Source organism: Staurois parvus, unplaced genomic scaffold (assembly GCF_062004578.1).
Source record: "Staurois parvus isolate SC_StPar_1 unplaced genomic scaffold, SC_StPar_1.0 ptg000634l, whole genome shotgun sequence".
Lineage (NCBI taxonomy): Eukaryota > Metazoa > Chordata > Amphibia > Anura > Ranidae > Staurois > Staurois parvus.
Window position 1 is genome coordinate 1,448,518 of NW_028318430.1, and position 17,237 is coordinate 1,465,754.

Sequence of the window (17,237 nt, forward strand, 5' to 3'; positions counted from 1 at the left end):
ATGTCTGTCCCCATAGCAAGTGGCTTGCTATGGGGACAGACACAGAAGAAGAAGAGCCAAGACAGCCGGTGGGAGACTCCAGAAGAGGAAGTAAGGGGTGGCACGGTGCATAAGTATAAACCTGTTTATTATTTTAAATAAAAAATAGACTTTACAATCACAATAATTGATTTTTTCGGAGGATTATATAATACACAAAAACTGTGGGGCCTGCATATCTAGTTATGCCGTTATGAAATGAATACTAAGGTTTATATACTGGACAAGTACAATCCGAATTAATGAATGGAACAAAATTCAAATCCATTTGTTATGCAAATCTGAATTATCAAATGAATTTGAAAATTGAATTTATTTTCTAATGGGCTCAAACTACTATTGCATCATATATTGCCATCTGAATAATACTAATGTACTTGTTAATTTCTTTATAACATTTTTTTCGGAAGCCTTGACATTCATTAGTTCATTTGGAGATTCCTATACATCCAAATCTCTGAAAATGAAATTTTTGTCCTGCAAAAATGGATCGAAACCAAACCAAACACACATGTTTAGTTCAGGCAGAAGAAAGCAGCAAAAAAGGAAAGCACTGAGTTGAGAAACCAGAGTAGTCATCTGTGTCAGGGTAGATGATGCTGCTTCAGAACAAGCTTTGTAGTTGCCCAGAGGAGGCTTTAAAACCGGATGATCTAACTGTGATCTTTCATACTCACTGTAGTCTGCATTGTCATGAATTGTCTGTTCTTTAAGTCCAGAAACACTGTGCTGTAACATGTGGTGGATGTTCAATCATAATGTGTCTGACAAACAAAAGCTATAAAACATACTATTTTAAGTTAGGTAAACCTATAATTGTCACAGAGACTGGCTCTTGATTCTGTAATGAATAGCGTGCAGCATGTACAATTCCACACATTCACAGGTGAACCCTCAAGCTCATGTGCGCATGAGCTCCCTGCTAAATAAAACCATGTGATCAATAGCTAGGAAGAAGAAGGAGGCTGAATAAATAGAAAAATGACCCTAGTAAGCCCAAGCAGTAATAAAGAGGAGGCATCCCCTATGTGGTCAACTTTCAAAGCACATGAAGTGTTGTGTTGCATTTAAAATAAATATAGGTCTGTTTTATGATTTTTTTCCTCAAACATACATGAAAGGGCCTGTCACGTGTCCCAGAAGACTACGGGGAGGGAAGGAGGTGGACAACTTCTGCTTCCAAATGCCTAGGTGATCGCAGCATTAGTGGGAGCGAGTACCTGTCAATTTCAGGTACCCGCTACCCCTCCCACTCCCCAAAGGTGCCAATCCTTAACGGGGAGCAGGGGACCAGTCCTTAAAGCAGAACTTCCCCTTTTGGGTGGAGCTCCGCTTTAAGTAAAGCAGAAAAGAGGACAGTGTCAGCAATGGGTTGGTACTTTCTTCATGCTCTTTATACTGTATCACAAAGAGGGGAGGGAGAAGGCAGAGGCAGGAATTAAGGTATTAAAAGACTGACATTCCATGAGAGGATGGTGGTAACTGGGGCAGATACCACAGCTGGAGTGCAGAGCTCAGTATTTACATAAGGTTCCTGAAAGAACAGGGCTTAACAGGTATTGAGTTACTGCTTCCCATGAAACAGAAACCAAGAGTGACTTATTTGAAGCTGAAACCTATCTAGGAATGAGAGGTATTCTGGCAGGGAGGGTTGAAGTTATATTTGTATTGACAGATGAGCTTCAGGACAGTGGCTGGAACTCTGAATGGTTAGTGGACACTTCTCAGCAAGAGTGGAAAGTAAGGCTCTATAACATCAAACCTTCCAAAATAAACAGCAACAATCCTCTGGGAAGTATTGGTATATTTCCTCTCCTCCCTATCTATGTTCTTTGGGAAGATCAGAAGTGGATACAGGCAGGTAGCAAAAAGTTGGTCAAAAATCTAGGCAAGAACTCAGTTAGAGGAGAGATTGTAGCTGAAGGGCCACGGTCAATTGTGCATGTATTGTTGGAAGGCATAGATAATCCACTTTGTTTCCCACTCCACAGGCTGTCTCCGATTTTATCTATAGGAAGACTGAAAATATCTTCATAATGGAAAGAATATTGGAAGACTGCAAGAGTAGTGGAGAGCAAGGTCTTTGATGTGTTACAAGCCTGGACTTGTTTCTAACGGACTTTCTAATGATCGTTTTGCTAAAGACTGAAACACCTTCTCAGTGGCAGAAATATGGGAGAGAGTTGCATTCAAGGTGAATGAATGTTTAGTATGAGTTTTTTAGTAAGAAAGTGATTTTCTGTGTGGAGTCTGAGAGAAAATCAAGGGCAGAATGTGTCGCGTTTGATATAAATATAGATCTGTTTTATGATTTTTTTTTTCTCAGACTTACATGAAAGAATCTGTTTGCCTTTGAAACAGGAATCACATTACTTTGAGTGTTTGAGTGAACAGTTTCTTAAACAAATACTAATCAAAACTGTTTACACAAGCTGTCTTCAAAAACAATGGTAACTTAGATACTACTATTGTATTTTCTAAATAAAAAGCCAACAACAAAGACTGAAAAAGAGGACTCTAAGATAACTTAACATAAAGGAAGATCTCTGAGAGAAGAAGACTTTTTCGCCTGATCTCCCACAACTGCTGTAGAGTAATGCAGGCCATAGATGGGTCGAAAACTGGACGTTTAAAAAAAAAATGAAAAATCGGTCGTTCAATCGCCCGACGTTACCTCCAATGGTAAAAAAAATCATCTAATTTTCGTCCCGTCTATAGCCAGCATTTAACCCCATAATTACTTTTGTCCCTTGCAGAGACAGGAGAGGAGGAGGAAGAAGGAAGAAGGAGGAAGGAAGAAGGTGGAAGGAGGAGGGAGGAGAAAGGAGGAGGGAGGAGGAAGGAGGAAGAAGGAAGAAGAAAGAATTCCAGTCCACTATTATATTTTATATGAAAAGTCTTGCGGTTGCAACAATGTATCCATTTGTATCCATTTTGGATACAGATGTTTTTATTCAGATACAAATAGATACATTGTTGCAACCGCAAGACTTTTCATATAAAATATAATAGCGGATTGGAATTTTTTCTTTTTCTCTCTTTTTCTTTTTCTCTCTCTTTTTCTTCTTCTTTTTCTGCTTCTTGCAGGTAATGGCTCATGCGCAGATTTTTTATCAGTAAAACGATCATCATTGCCGGGAAAATTGGCCGATTATCAAACCGGCTGCGAATTTTCCAACATGCCCGATAAAAAAAATGTGCAAAAAGTCTGAAAAACGTCTGACCAATTAACCCACTAACGGTGCAAAAATCGGCCGATTTTCGACCCGTCTATGGCCCCCATAAGCCTGGCTCCTTGTTGCCTACAGAGATTGTCAACCTGCTGTAACCTGAGTTAAGTAATTTTTCTTAGCAATTTGCTTGTTGTATGTACTGTATATCTGTCAGTCTTGTACTGTTTTTCCTATAATTGTAATAGTTTCTATGTACAGCATTTTCATTCAGTAAAAGCACATTAATGCATTACAGAGGTCTAAGACTTATACCGCAAAGTAACCTTAGCTAGACACCAAGCAAAACAAGTATAAGCAAGGTTAGAAACAAAAGGATCATTTTTAACTCCCTACCAAATGGACATTCTGCTACAGTTGTTTCTGCAGCAAATGTCCTCAGTACCAAACAAATGAAACCATAGTAGTCAGTTGGCTGACTGGATAGACTTCCAGAATTTAACATATCTGGTATTAGTCTACCAGTGCTCACAGACTGAATGGAGAGATTTCAAGGATCCAATGAATTCGGCATAAATCTACCAGCATCTTTTGATAGAACAAAATCATCTTTCAAACAAACAGAAAACATCCAATCCCCTAAGGACATTAGCAAAAAACTAAGTCATGATGGTTGTGTGTAGGGTTATCCTGTGTTGGCCAATATTTTTTTTGGGTGCCAGGGTCCATTTTTCCTCTAGGCGACAGTATAATCCATGTAAGAATTTCTGTGTCCCTTTGGGGACAAGAAAAAGTATTTAATGAAAACAGTAAGGTTTTATTTAAATATTCCTTTAGCATGCTAATAAGGCATAAGTAGGATAAAACAGGGAAGGCAAAAATAAGCTCTTTAAAACCCAGCTTTAACATATCTCAAATAAACACCTATTTTTTTAGTGTTCAGTAGAGCAGGGAATCGTTACCATAAGTTTTGTTTATTTCTGTTGTCTGGCTCCTGTTAGAAAGACTTCCTTTAACTCCCAGTTCACAATAGGAAGCAAGGTGAAATCTCTCCAAAGTAAGGGGAAATCCCTCTTAAACAGTTGTGCCAGGAACAGGTTGTCCCTGTAAAAGATTTTCATCATGTTTTCATTCTTGTCAGAACTGTATAATTTTGGATTTTCCTAATAATGAAGAAAATTTTCACCACTATCCATAGTGCTATCCACTGACAATGGTCACCACAACAGGAAGGGGAGAGGGTGAGGGGGAGAGAGGATAACTCTCCCCAGAACAGACAAAAACAGCAATAAAAACCTGATGGGGTTTTAACATTTCTACACTAAAGAAAACTAGAAAAAATTAATTTCAATGTCATTAAATTTTTAATCATCATATGAAACTAAATAGGGTTCATCTGCTTCCCTGTGTCTCTTTTCCTGACACAGGGGTCATTGTGCTACAAGTATTACAAGATCTGAATATACAACTCAGACTATTTCTAAATTATCTATATTACCTGCAATTCCTTAATCCAGTAAGATGCTTCCTTAAGATTTTCTTCATTAACTTCTGCTAGCTTTGATCTCCAAGCCTCCACTTTGGAATCAAACTTTACAAAGTTGAACATCTTTTTGTGTTTAAGTTGCTCCTGTTAAGAACAATTTACTAAGAATATAACTGCACAAAATGGAAGCATTTTCAGCTAAAGAGTAGGTGGAGGATGTGAAATAAAGGGTTTACATTTAAAGATGAATTCCATGTCTGGATATTTATACACAGTTACATTGCTCCAGCTTGGGCCATACCTGGGTGATGTCTTTAGAAGCTGGAAATCACTGAAGAAAACACCGCTACTCCAGTGATCTCCACTTGCTTTGGGGTCCCTTGCTGAGTGGCTGGCTTGCTGCATTATACACAAAGGTGGTTGGGCACTGGGCACAGGTGCCGTTCACAGAATGCTTTGCATCTTCTGAATGAATGCAAACTATTGTCTGATTGAATGAAGCAGAGTTGCGGGGTGGTGATGCCATTGTCTCAACCTCATCTAATCAGAGAACACTTTGCATTCATTCAAAACAATGCAAAGCATTCCCTGAATGGTGCCCATGCAAGTGGCTATCCTCCTGTGCTCAAGAATACAGCAGACAGTGGAGATCACTGGAGTACGAGTGTCTACTTCAGTGTTATCTAGCTTCCAGGGGCATCGGCTAAGTATTTACAAAATATCCATATTTGGAATTCCTCTTTAATACCTTGGCAGCAATTCAAAGCAAAAGCCCTAGGCCATCAATCCCCACTGCCTGTCCATTACTAAATTAATTTTCCCGGTTTAATGCACAAACTATACAAGGCAAGTAAAGGCTGCTGTTTGGAAAAAAAAAGATATGACATACCAAATGCTCTTTTATTATGCACAAAATCACATTTTGGGCATTATTTTATTATGGAATCTACTCCTGTAACATCATTTTGAACTTTAGTTAGAGATAAATCAACCGTATCAGAAGAGTCTACATCCTAGTTGAGTTTAGCTACAAGTATGGAGAGGTCAGGCCAAATTACTGACTTTTCATACTATCATAGTATGCTTTGTTTTGGGCTGATCCATGTAAGGTGGATATAGATGGGTTTTATGTGAATATTAGTTTCTATTCATTCCTTGAATACAGGTAACTCTAGACACATGAATGAGCCTAGCAGTGTGTACATTTATAAAAAAAATGCCCCGTGTGCTTGTCTGTGATATTGAGAGGAACTGTGCTTTACCTGCATAAGCTGAAATATTTTTTCCTTCACCAAAAACAGTTTGTCCTTCATGGAATGGGAAGTGTCAATAAGAATATAGACTTGCTCTTCAAGTATAGTACCAAACAGCTCTCTACTCCCCTTCTGAAGCCATTTTACCCTATTAATAATGAAAAAAATTTATAAAAACCTTTCGTAATGAAGCTAAGTGCATTTGCAGAGTACATTCTATAACTATATTTATATCAGCCGCTCATGCCAAATGAGCTTACAGTTTAATGCCCCCTTTCGTGATTCATCTCACACACACAAACACACACACGGCACAGTCTTGATGGAAACTATTTCATATACCAGTGTGGCTTTGCATTCCAAGTAGAATTGCAGCACCCAGAGGAATCCCAAGCAAACATGACAGAACATATAAACTATGTCTCAGATGGGAAATGTATCTGGATTCAAAGGGTCACTACATACAGGGATGCTAATTGTTTTTGATAGATGCTGAAATGTTAAGCTATCTACCAGGGGCAAACTGACAACTCATGGGGCCCCCGGGCAATAGGGGATCATGGAGCCCCTGTGTCCTTGCTCAAACTCAAAAAGGCCTATGAAAAAGGTACCAGGGGACACTTCTCTACAGACCCCGGGCCCTCGGGCAGTGCCCGAGTTTCCAAATGGTCAGTCCGCCCCAGCTATATACTGTTTTTAATACCTCAGGAAAAGGACTATGTACCTGCCCCAGCCATTACATGGTTGTTCTTGCTCTCCTTGTAAGATTTTTCCTTGTAAGGTGCTTGAATGGTGAAGATTCACTACGATGTGCTCCAAATAAATAAAGTCTATTTGAAAAACACAGTGCTCCACCTTAACTCAATGTTCCTCCACCTAAAAATATATATGGATGGACCCATATATCACCTCCTTCTGTGGACCCATAAATTAATACAGGTCAACCAAGCATGGTAATTCCAAAACGATGCTCTAGATGGCAGCATAGAGCTGATGACAGGCACCCCTTCAATGACAGATAAAAAGGACACTTCTCAGCTTAACTCCACATATAGAAAGAACAGAGGACATCTCCCGTAGTGTAATACTGTTTGCATTCCACATAAATAATTCCAGAGTGTCCCTCACATGATAGAAGCAGTAAAATAGCGATTTACAATTCAAAACTCCCGCTCTGTAAAAAGCCGGCAATGAGCACATCGTAGTGAATCTTCGCCATTCAAGCACCTTATTTGATTTTCACCATTCAAGCACTTTATATGTATATTAATATTTCATGTTTTGATTGAACTATCACGTTTGAATCTGTTTATGGACTATTATGTCTATATGAGTTAGCGCAACACTATTTATGTATGTTTTATGTGTATACATAAATGTTTTGCTTTTCATTTCTATTTTAAACTGAATGGGTTGGTTTGCAAGGTGAGCGTTTACATATTCTTTCACAAGCATTAAAAGAGCTTAAAAGGGGGCGTGGCCAGGTGAATGGAGCGATAGGCAGCACATCTGCTTTGCTCCCGACCCAGACCTTCCATTAAGGCTTCTTCTCCCTCACAGGCTATCTTCTGCCCTCCATATGGGCAAGCATCAACACTGGACCCCCCCGGAGTATAACGGGGGGCCAGTCCGGCGGCAATATGCAATGCTTTTGACCCGATCCTCGGCCAAGGCCTTGGGCAATCTGGACTGCAAGATGGCGCCGGCACCTCTCTCCTACTCGCCCCCCAGGGACTCTGAGTTCCAAAACGGTGGCCAGGTAAGCCCTCGGGGCTCCCTCTCTCCACAAGGGGATTCGGCCATTAAATTGCAGGGTACTCAGGGCATACAGAGGCCTCGCAGCCTTGTGCAAATCCGCACAATTTCGCACTCTCGGGGACCTGCCCACATTTCTCGGTGTGGTTGAACTACCTCAGGTGTCTCTCCCAGACTGGCCCTTTCAGCTCCCAACCCCAGGGCTTCCCTTTCCCTCATCTTGGCAGCGGTCCGATCGAAAGAAGAAGAAACGTTCCAGATCCTCCTCTCAGAAGATTCCAGAGGGCTGATCTCCTAATCGCGTAACTTGGGGGGTTTCTCTCCCCTTCTCATTTTTTCTACAGTTTTTCATGCACTCTGTTGGTCATTCTCATTTGTAAATTATATTTGTGCCTGTTTTCTTTTATACCCTGGGACTGTGGGTGGAGGCTACTTCCTGGATGCCGCCACCGAGGTTTGTTGTGGCATGCGGGTACGCCTTTGACTATAGGCTCAGGGGCTTTGGGCCTTCGCCTTGTTGGATTCATTCACGCCTTGCTCTTGTCATGTTATATTTATTTGTTGGGGGAAGAGGCCTATTTTGGCATGCCTGTATGAGGGTTTACTGAACACGTTTTGTAGAGGGGGGTCATTCTCAAAAGGGTTGCCCTCCTTCGTGGTTGTTATTTGCCTGTGGGAGGCCTGGGTCATGGTCAGATACATGCGCCTCTGACGACCCCCACCTAGGTCTTCAGTATACTGAACAGTGCCACACTGTATGTTATTTGGACAGTTTACCTGTCTACTAGTTACTTCCACTTACTTTCTTCCTTTTTCTGTTCTTCCTCTCTCGGCTTTATATCCTTTTCCCCCTAGTTCTTTCTTTACTCTTCTTCTTTTTCTCCCCCCTTCCAACTCTTCCTCTTTAAATTTTTTTACTTGTCTTCTTCTCTGGGGGGTTGGGGGGGGCTTGGCGGAGCGCTGTTGGTGACGCACTTTTCCCCTATTTGCTCCACCACGGACAAATATGACTCCGATTTAATTTTCTTCTATTAATTGTAGGGGCTTTAATACTCTGGAGAAGCAGAGCCAGATGCTTTATAATTTCCGTAAACACGTATCGCAGATAATGCTTCTTCAGGAGAGTCATTTTCGCTCTGATGGTGTCCCTGTCCTCCATAATCATTACTATACTCAGTGGTATCATCGTACTAATCCACAGGCCAGATCTAGGGGGGTGTCAGTGGCCTTTCATTATACCTTCAGCCCAGAGGTCTTGGACTCCCTAATTGATCCAACTGGTTGCTACCTTTTCCTCAAATTGAAATTCCAAGATTGTGTTTTTACAATAGCGAACGTTTACGCTCCCAATCAAGATCAGGTTCCATATCTTGCGTCGGTCCTCTCTAAGCTGTCTGATTTTGGGAGTCCCTGTTTCATCGTAGGAGGGGACTTCAATGTAGCTCTCTCTCCAGACTTGGACACCTCCGCGGAAAAATCCTCCTTCTCCCCATCAGTCTTATCTCAAATTAAGTTGCGTTTGCATTACTTACATTTAGTGGACGTCTGGCATATCCAGCACCCTTCAGAATGAGACTAGTTTTTACTCTGCAGCTCATGCATCATACAGTCGTATACACTATTTTTTTGTTTCGCAGTCTTTTCTGGATTGTCCGACTTCATCCTCTTCTCTTGGTCATTTTTTATAGTCGGACCACGGCCCAATTAATCTTACGATTCAGGACCGACTATCGTTCTTACATCACTTTTGATGGCGTCTGAATGACACCCTGCTCAAAGATTCTTTGTGTGTCGCGGAGGTAGTGCAGGCTATTCAACATTTTATTCTTGATCACACATTGGACACTACCGGCCCTCTTACTCAATGAGACACTCTCAAATGTGTTCTTATTAAACATGGGTCTCGTTTAAAAACGGCTTGCACAACGGAGACGCTTATTTTCACTCATTGAGCACCTGGAATATTCTCACAAACGCACGTTGGACCAGGCGCTCTCAGTGGACCTATCTAACGCTCGTAGAGACTTACTCCAACTTTTAGATTCTTCCTCCCTTGTTGCACGAGACAGAGCACGCAACACTTATTACTCCCTAGTTAATAAATGTGGCCAGCACCTGGTGTGTGTACTCCACCCCCGTCCGTTCCATCGTCCGATCCAGCATATTAAGTTTAACAATACTAAACGCTATCATAATAAAGGAATTTCTTCCGCGTTTGAGCGTTATTATTGTCAACTTTACAATCTGTCCTCGGTGACTCTTGATGCTCCTTCTGTTTTTTTCCCTTCCGGCTATGTCACAATACATTACAGAAACGCCGTTGCCTGTTCTAGATGCTCAGGATGTGTTGGACCTAGAGGAGCCTTTCTCGACTATGGAAGTTCTTGGGGCAGTTAAGGCCCTGAAGACGGGTAAGTGCCCGGGTCCGGATGGGTTTACCCCACGACTTTACAAAACATTTGCTGCCCAACTGGCCCCACTTCTAGCTCAAGCTTTTAATGTTATCGACGATTTGAACGTGCTTTCAACAGCTTTCCTGTCCGCCAATATTATCCCTAAGCAGGGTAAAGACCCCACTCTTTGTGGTAGCTATCGCCCAATTTCTTTACTCAATCTGGACGTTAAACTTTTTGCTAAACTTTTGGCGAACCGCCTCTTCCCTTTTCTACGAACCCTGATCCACCACGATCAGGTTGGTTTTATCTCTTATATCAAGCAACATGGTTTAAAGGCTTGCCTCCTTTCATTTGAAAGGAGGCAAGGCGTCAGATAGGTTTGGGTTTGCGGTTCCTCGCTTGGATTATCTGTCCTAGTGTTTGGTACGGTCTCTTTGCCCTTCACCATATCGAATGGGACTAGACAGGGTTGCCCCCTCTCGCCTCTTCTCTTTGTTTTGGTAATGGAACATTTAGCGAGAGCCATACGAGCTAATGACTCAATCTTGGGCGTCCGCACTCCCTCCGCACATCAATTATCTTTATACGCAGATTAACTTCTAGTTTACGTCCAACAGCCACTTATTTCACTCCCCAGTCTTTTCCACGAATTCCGCAGATTTGGTTTATTTAGTAAATTCAAACTCAATATCTCTAAAATGGGGGCCTTAAATATATCTTTGCCTGCCCATGTGTTGGTGGACTTACACTCTAATTTCGCTTTTCAATGGCGTCCAAAGGCTATTACGTACCTGGGGATCATGATTTCTGACAATCTTACTGCTCTATATTCCCTTAATTACTTACCCTTGCTTTCACGTATCCAAAAAGATCTGGCTTCATGGGGTGCTTCTACTCTGTCCTGGTTCGGTCGCATCAACACCCTCAAGATGGAAACCTTACCCAAGTTACTCTATGTTTTTCAGACAGTGCCGATTGCTGTCCCTAAGAGTTTCTTCCTCTCTCTAGTCTCCCTTTCCATTAGATTTATCTGGCACTGGGGGTTTTCAAGGTTAAAATATAGGTTACTTACTTATCCGAAACTCAGAGGCGGAGTGGGTTTACCAGACTTGGTTGGTTTCCCAGACCCTTCCGTAAAGCCTCTTGTATGATAGAACAAGACTTGGCTCAGGTTGATCTTCGGGCTTTACCATGGGGTTATAGCCAGGACCTTCAGCGTTTCCCCGGTCTGTCCCCATTGACTGTGGCTGTACTGTGCTTGTGGTATCAACAGGGCATCATTGCTTTATTATCATCTGATCCCTCTCCCTTATAATCCCTATTTGATAACTCCACTCTTCAACCGGGGCTGGGCTCTTCTATTCTTGGTCCCTTTATGCACGCCTCCTGGCCTGTAGACCAAAACTTTATTTGCCCCCAATCGGGTCTCCCACTCCTTCAAGGTGGGCCTAAGGATTGGTTGACCACTTTACATCTATCCTCATTTTGCAAACATTTATAGTCCTCCTCCTACACACACCATCCACTCACTGAGTTTGAGCGGTTGTGCTCCCTCTCTGAACCGACGAGACATGTCCTAGCTCCCATCTATAAAGTGTTACACACTGCTCTTCAAACTCCGAACTCCCTCCCTACACCAAGGCGTGGGCTTGGGACATAGGTAAAGACATATCGGCTGCGGACATGTCCACGTCATTCCACTTCACTCATAAATCGTCCATCTCTTCATATTCCCAAGAAAAGAACTTTAAACTCCTTTCTCAATGCTACCAGGACCCCCTCTCCCTACACAAAATATTTCCTTTTACAACTAATCTATGTTGGCGCTGTACTAAAGCTGTTGGTACACAGCTCCATATTTGGTGGGATTACAACCCTTCTAGCGGCAGGTATTTGCTGTATACGAAAAAATCTATGGTGAGTCCTTGGTCCCTTCGCCGAAAATTGCTCTTCTCTCTATATTACCGGGCTCAATGGCTGCGCAGAAGAAAAGTCTGTTACGTTTCTTTCTATCCGCGACCCGACAATTGATACCCGTCTTTTGGAAAACGACCACTCCCTGCCTCTGCCGATATGGGTTTCTGTGCTTAATGATACCTTGCATATGGAGGAGATGCTTGCATTTGCTAATGACACCTATGATAAACACAAGTTACTGTGGTCAGTCTGGCTTAATTTCTCCTCCTCTTCGACTCTCCGAGATATGTGTTCCCCTGCCATATCCTAGAGGAGTTGAGCCTTGCTCCCCCAATGCATTCTCGTTCTGGCGTGTTCACCGGTTCGGCACCGTGGCCCATACCGGGTGCCACACCGGCGGGATACTGGTGTGGGGCCGCCTTGGCTCCGCTTTCTGCCGTATCTCCCCCGACCCTCCTTCTTTTTCTCCCTCACTATCCTTACAATTGACTTCCCCCTTTTTCTTTTTTCTTTTCCCTGTAGACTCTTTTCTCTTTTTTTCTGTTTGGGTTTATACAGTACTTTTGGTCTCACGGAATTTCCACATTTTGTTCCATATATTTAGTCTGGGGATGCACCCCATGAACCTATGTTCTTTTTTTGTTTCTCTCTATACTTCCGTAATAGGTGTTACTGAAACACTTCCATTTCGTTGTTGTTTAGACTTATTTTCATTCATCCGCATGGACCATTGACACACCTATGATTTTTTTCTATCCACTTATTTGTCCATGCTATTATTATTTCTCATGTTTTATAGTGTTAACATTGCTGTAAACTATAATAAAGACAAATTTGCCTTTAAAAGAGTTTAAAAGAACAATAATCCTTGACCTGTCTAACTGCTGGGGATGGCTACTCTTAAGAGCTTTAATTCCTAAACCCTTCCTCCAATTTGGATGTACATACCCTTATTGTGCACTTTCAGCCCATATCCATTATATAACCATAGCTTGAATATGTTTTGGTAAATACATGAAAAAAGCTAAAATTGTGCCTGTGTCCAAATACATATGGACCTAACTGTATACATAATAAAATAGGTCAGTCAGCCATCACTCAAGGACCCCCACTTCTGGAGATACCCTGATTAAGAATGACTGCATTAGACTTTGTTCCCTAAGAAAAGAACAGATGTAAGACTGGGTATACATGGGCCTAATATCAGCCTATACTTACACACACTAAAAAAAATTATAGTGATAGAGTTCTCTTTTGTCACCTTCTTTGCATCTTGTCCAATGCAGTTTTCATTTTTTCTTCATACCATCTGTACTTCTCCTTACTGATATGCACATGCATGACAGAACCATCTTTCCAAAGTATATGGGCAAACTGGTCACAGTACTTGGCATTTATCAGTTTCATATTGTTTTCCTGTAGATTCAGATATACATGATTACTTACACAGACATATGTTACATCTTGAATCATATTGTCTGTTAATATTTACTTTTTTTACAGTATTATGTACTGAAACTTACCTTTAGTTAAAACGCCAATTTCAAAAAGAACAGTGGGGATGCTATTGCTGATTTACTTCTTAAAATGTTAGTTTCCTTAATGTTATGCTGATTCCCTGGCTTTAGAGAGCCTCTATAGAAAAACTGCAGCAGCTATACAGTGTGGGCATCTATAAGTGCCTGTAAATGCATGCAGTAACTTCAAATAGCCTGCAGAATCCCAAGCTATTCTTCTGAATCATGTCAGAGACTAATGGTATGCCCTGCCCCCACATTTCTAGTGTTTCCAGAAGGAAAAGTTAGCAATGACAGCTTCCATTTTCCTCTCAGAAAACGTATCCCTTAATGATGGATGATGGTGGACCAATTTTTGGAGGTTCTCGCTACAGTACTGTAATAACTGGTCCTAACCCTCCAGACTGTGAAGGCACATTCCTGCTGCAGCAAGGACGTCTTTCTTTATGACATAAAATAAAATATAAATCCAACAAGGATAGTAAAGCTGGGTGCACACAGATCCAAATTTTAATCTGTATGAAGCCCTCTCTGCTCGACAGAAACCAACTGTTAGATTAGCTTATTTTGAAGGTTCCTGCTGGAAAACCTGCATTCGATCAGCTGCTGCAGCCATTGGCAGCAGCGCTGATCTTTGTGTTCTGACAGGGGAGGAGTCCCGCTGTCAGGATACAATATCACAGCAGTAGAGATTCCTGCATCCACCTCTCCTGTGTGGATCCAGGAATCTGTAGCTTTGTTTTCATTAAACCCACTGAATAAAAAAAAACTCAGTGTGTACCCATCTTTAGAAAGAGCCTTTTGTAAGGACAAAATTAGGTGAGTGAACCTGGGAACCAAGGTACATAGATAACAATATGGAGTCCCCAATAGATATAAGGTTCAGGTGTTGATACAACCTGCAGGAATAAATTAAAGGTAAAATATCAACACTCACTGCATCTGTTTGCACTGACTCATCCTCTGGTTTGGTCTTAATATCCACAACACCATCACTATGGCGAAAGGCACAATCTGCTAGGGCATCATGAAAGAGGAGCTTATGTGGCTTCAAGCCAAACTTTGTCAGCCATTCTTCTGAGCTTACACTGTCTTCAGCAGTCTCTTCTGATACAGGATAGTTGTTAGAATCTATATAAACACAGAGAAATTATAAAGTCTGAAGAAGGGTTTCAATGCATCAAAACAAAAAAACATACAATATTACAACACTATACTACATCATTGTTGCTGGAAAACCAACATTAGATTACAAATTAAATTATATGAAGTTCTTCTTTCAGTTGCATATTAACCATGTTATATTTGTCAATCTTTCAACAAATTAAATTTTAAAGGCATAAAAAGTATGCTGAAAAGGTGAAATAAAATTATTCCTGAAATAACTATAAGTCTCTAGATGCTTCCTTTTTTGTATTATGCTTACTATGGCAAATCTACCATTTTGAAATAATGATAGAAGAAATAACAAACCCAAAGTGTGAATCTGTAAAATGTGTACACGGTCCTTTGGAGAGAGGGATCTCTACAGGTTGTTTTAAGGGCTAGTTCACACTGCAAAAATACACTTCGGATGCATTCTGGATATGTTTTTTGCTTACAGTTGAGACAACACGCAGTTCCGGTGCATATTTGATGCAGTTTGCTATGTTCCAGTATGGTTCTGTGCAGAAAAAATGCAGAATGTTCCACTTTTTTTTTCTGCACAGGAAACTGACTGGAACTGACTGCACTGGTGTGAACTAGGGCCATTGGAATACATGGAAAACACTGTGCGTGCATTTTTGATGCAGAAAGAAAACACACTGGACAGCATCTACAGTGAACCAGCTCTAAGTCTGTATGGCTCAAAACAAACTGCTAGCAACACAGTGAGAAAGTCTGCCCTGTTGCTCTAGGGTCAGGTCTAGGTTACAATGACAAACTGTCCTTTTTATTCCAACTGCCTGCAGTCCTGGCATTTTTTGTAAGGCTATGACCTCTGATCTTGTTAATGTTACACTAAAGCTGGTCACATGCCAGTAGAATTTTGTTTGAAAATTTTCATTTTTGGAATGTTCCCATGTCTAATAGTTAATGGGGTCAAATTGATGTTCGCTTTTGACAATAGTTACAAAAAGAAATTCCAGCAGTGAATGGGTTTTGGGAAATTCAAAAAACAACTGTTAAAAGTGAACAGAATTTTATAGCACTTTGGAACAAAATTTGTCAAGGCTTTGATTGCATTATCAAATGTACTGATTACATTTTTTCGTATGAATGTTTGTACAAAAATCTAACAGTGTATGGCCAGCTTTAGGCTTTCTAAGCAAATGAGATAGGAGGTGGCAGGACAAAACAGATGGAATAGGGCGGTAAGCAGTGCTAGCTGTAAATATGAATTAAATTGCATTTCCAAACAAAAATGTAAACTCTTATTTGATCTTATTGGAGTTCCTATGTTAGCATCAGGAGGGGCCAGACCTAATTTCAACTTGGGCAAAAGCCAAGATGCCATGTACAGCTCCGACTTGGGATCCAATGGGATCTATCTGAATCTTAACAGATGTACTTGTCAGCACCACATCAGCACTGCTGTTATACTACAAACATCACATCAAGTTAACTGCAAAGAACAAGTCATACTTACCATCTTCTGTGTAATACAATTTTTGTAAAATATCCTGCAATTGCTTTAGGGTGTCCTGTGCTTCCTCCATCTCCTTCAAAATCAACTCTTCATCTTTCTTGATATCAGTCTCTACAGAGACATTAGGTAATAATAAAAATAATATATGATCATAGCAAAAAACTACTACATATCAAAATATTAATATGCTGTATATAGCAATAGTTTAACTGCTGACTAAAATATATTCTGAGAAGTTAAAGTGATAATAAACGCTGACTTTAAAAAAAAACAAACAAACAAACATGTCATACTTACCTGCTTCGTGTAATGGTTTTGCACAGAGCAGCCTCGATCCTCCTCTTCTCGGGTCCCCTGCCAGCGCTTCTGGCCCCTCCCTCCTTCCAAGTGCCCCCAAAGCAAGCAGCTTGCTATGGGAGCACCCAAACAGGCTCACTCCTGAGCTGCTGCTCTCTGTGTCCATTCAGACATAGAGCATGGCTCAGTTCCACCACTTCTCTCTCCTCACTGGCTAACTGGCTGTGATTGACAGTAGCAAGAGCCAATGGCTGCTGCTACTGTCTTAGCCAATGAGGAGAAAGAGTTCCTGGAGAACCGCTGCTCTCATACACATCGCTGGATCGGGAAGGGACTCAGATGAATATTAGGAGGGACTGGGGACGCATGAAGATAAAAAACCTTGAGCCTTTACAACCATTGTAATCAAGTTTACAGATGTACTGACTACAAACTGTTTCAAATGGAGCTTACAACCAGTTAGAAAGTGATTCTTTCTTCATGTAGCCTTCAGCAGTACAGTCCACATATAACTGGTTGCTACAGCCTCTAACTTTTATACAGGATAACATGTGTGGGGTTGCCACCACATTTCTTTGAGACTGGACACATAAGTTAAACAAGTTCTAAATTCTTTGTCTGATTTAAAGTAGCTAAGACACCAACTGAGTCTAAGCAATCAAAGAACTGAACAAGGTGGTTACCCTAGATTTGTGTGAGCAATTGATATTGTAAGGGGTGTCATACAAGGCATGCACTTCAAGCAAAGATGAGTTATTCCTGGGGACTGGCCATGCAG

The 17,237-nt window shown here is 41.2% G+C and overlaps 1 protein-coding gene across 1 annotated transcript in view; it reads right to left on the bottom strand.

Annotated features, from left to right (window-relative positions):
* VWA3B (von Willebrand factor A domain containing 3B) overlaps positions 1-17,237 on the bottom strand; it is a 254,156-nt gene that overhangs the window by 191,083 nt on the left and 45,836 nt on the right. The window contains exons 7-11 of the mRNA XM_089693477.1: positions 16,163-16,273; positions 14,471-14,664; positions 13,278-13,432; positions 5,958-6,096; positions 4,708-4,839 (exon numbers count right to left, since the gene is read on the bottom strand). Of these exons, the coding sequence (XP_089549603.1) occupies positions 4,708-4,839; positions 5,958-6,096; positions 13,278-13,432; positions 14,471-14,664; positions 16,163-16,273 (731 nt within the window). The remainder of the gene's footprint in view (positions 1-4,707; positions 4,840-5,957; positions 6,097-13,277; positions 13,433-14,470; positions 14,665-16,162; positions 16,274-17,237) is intronic.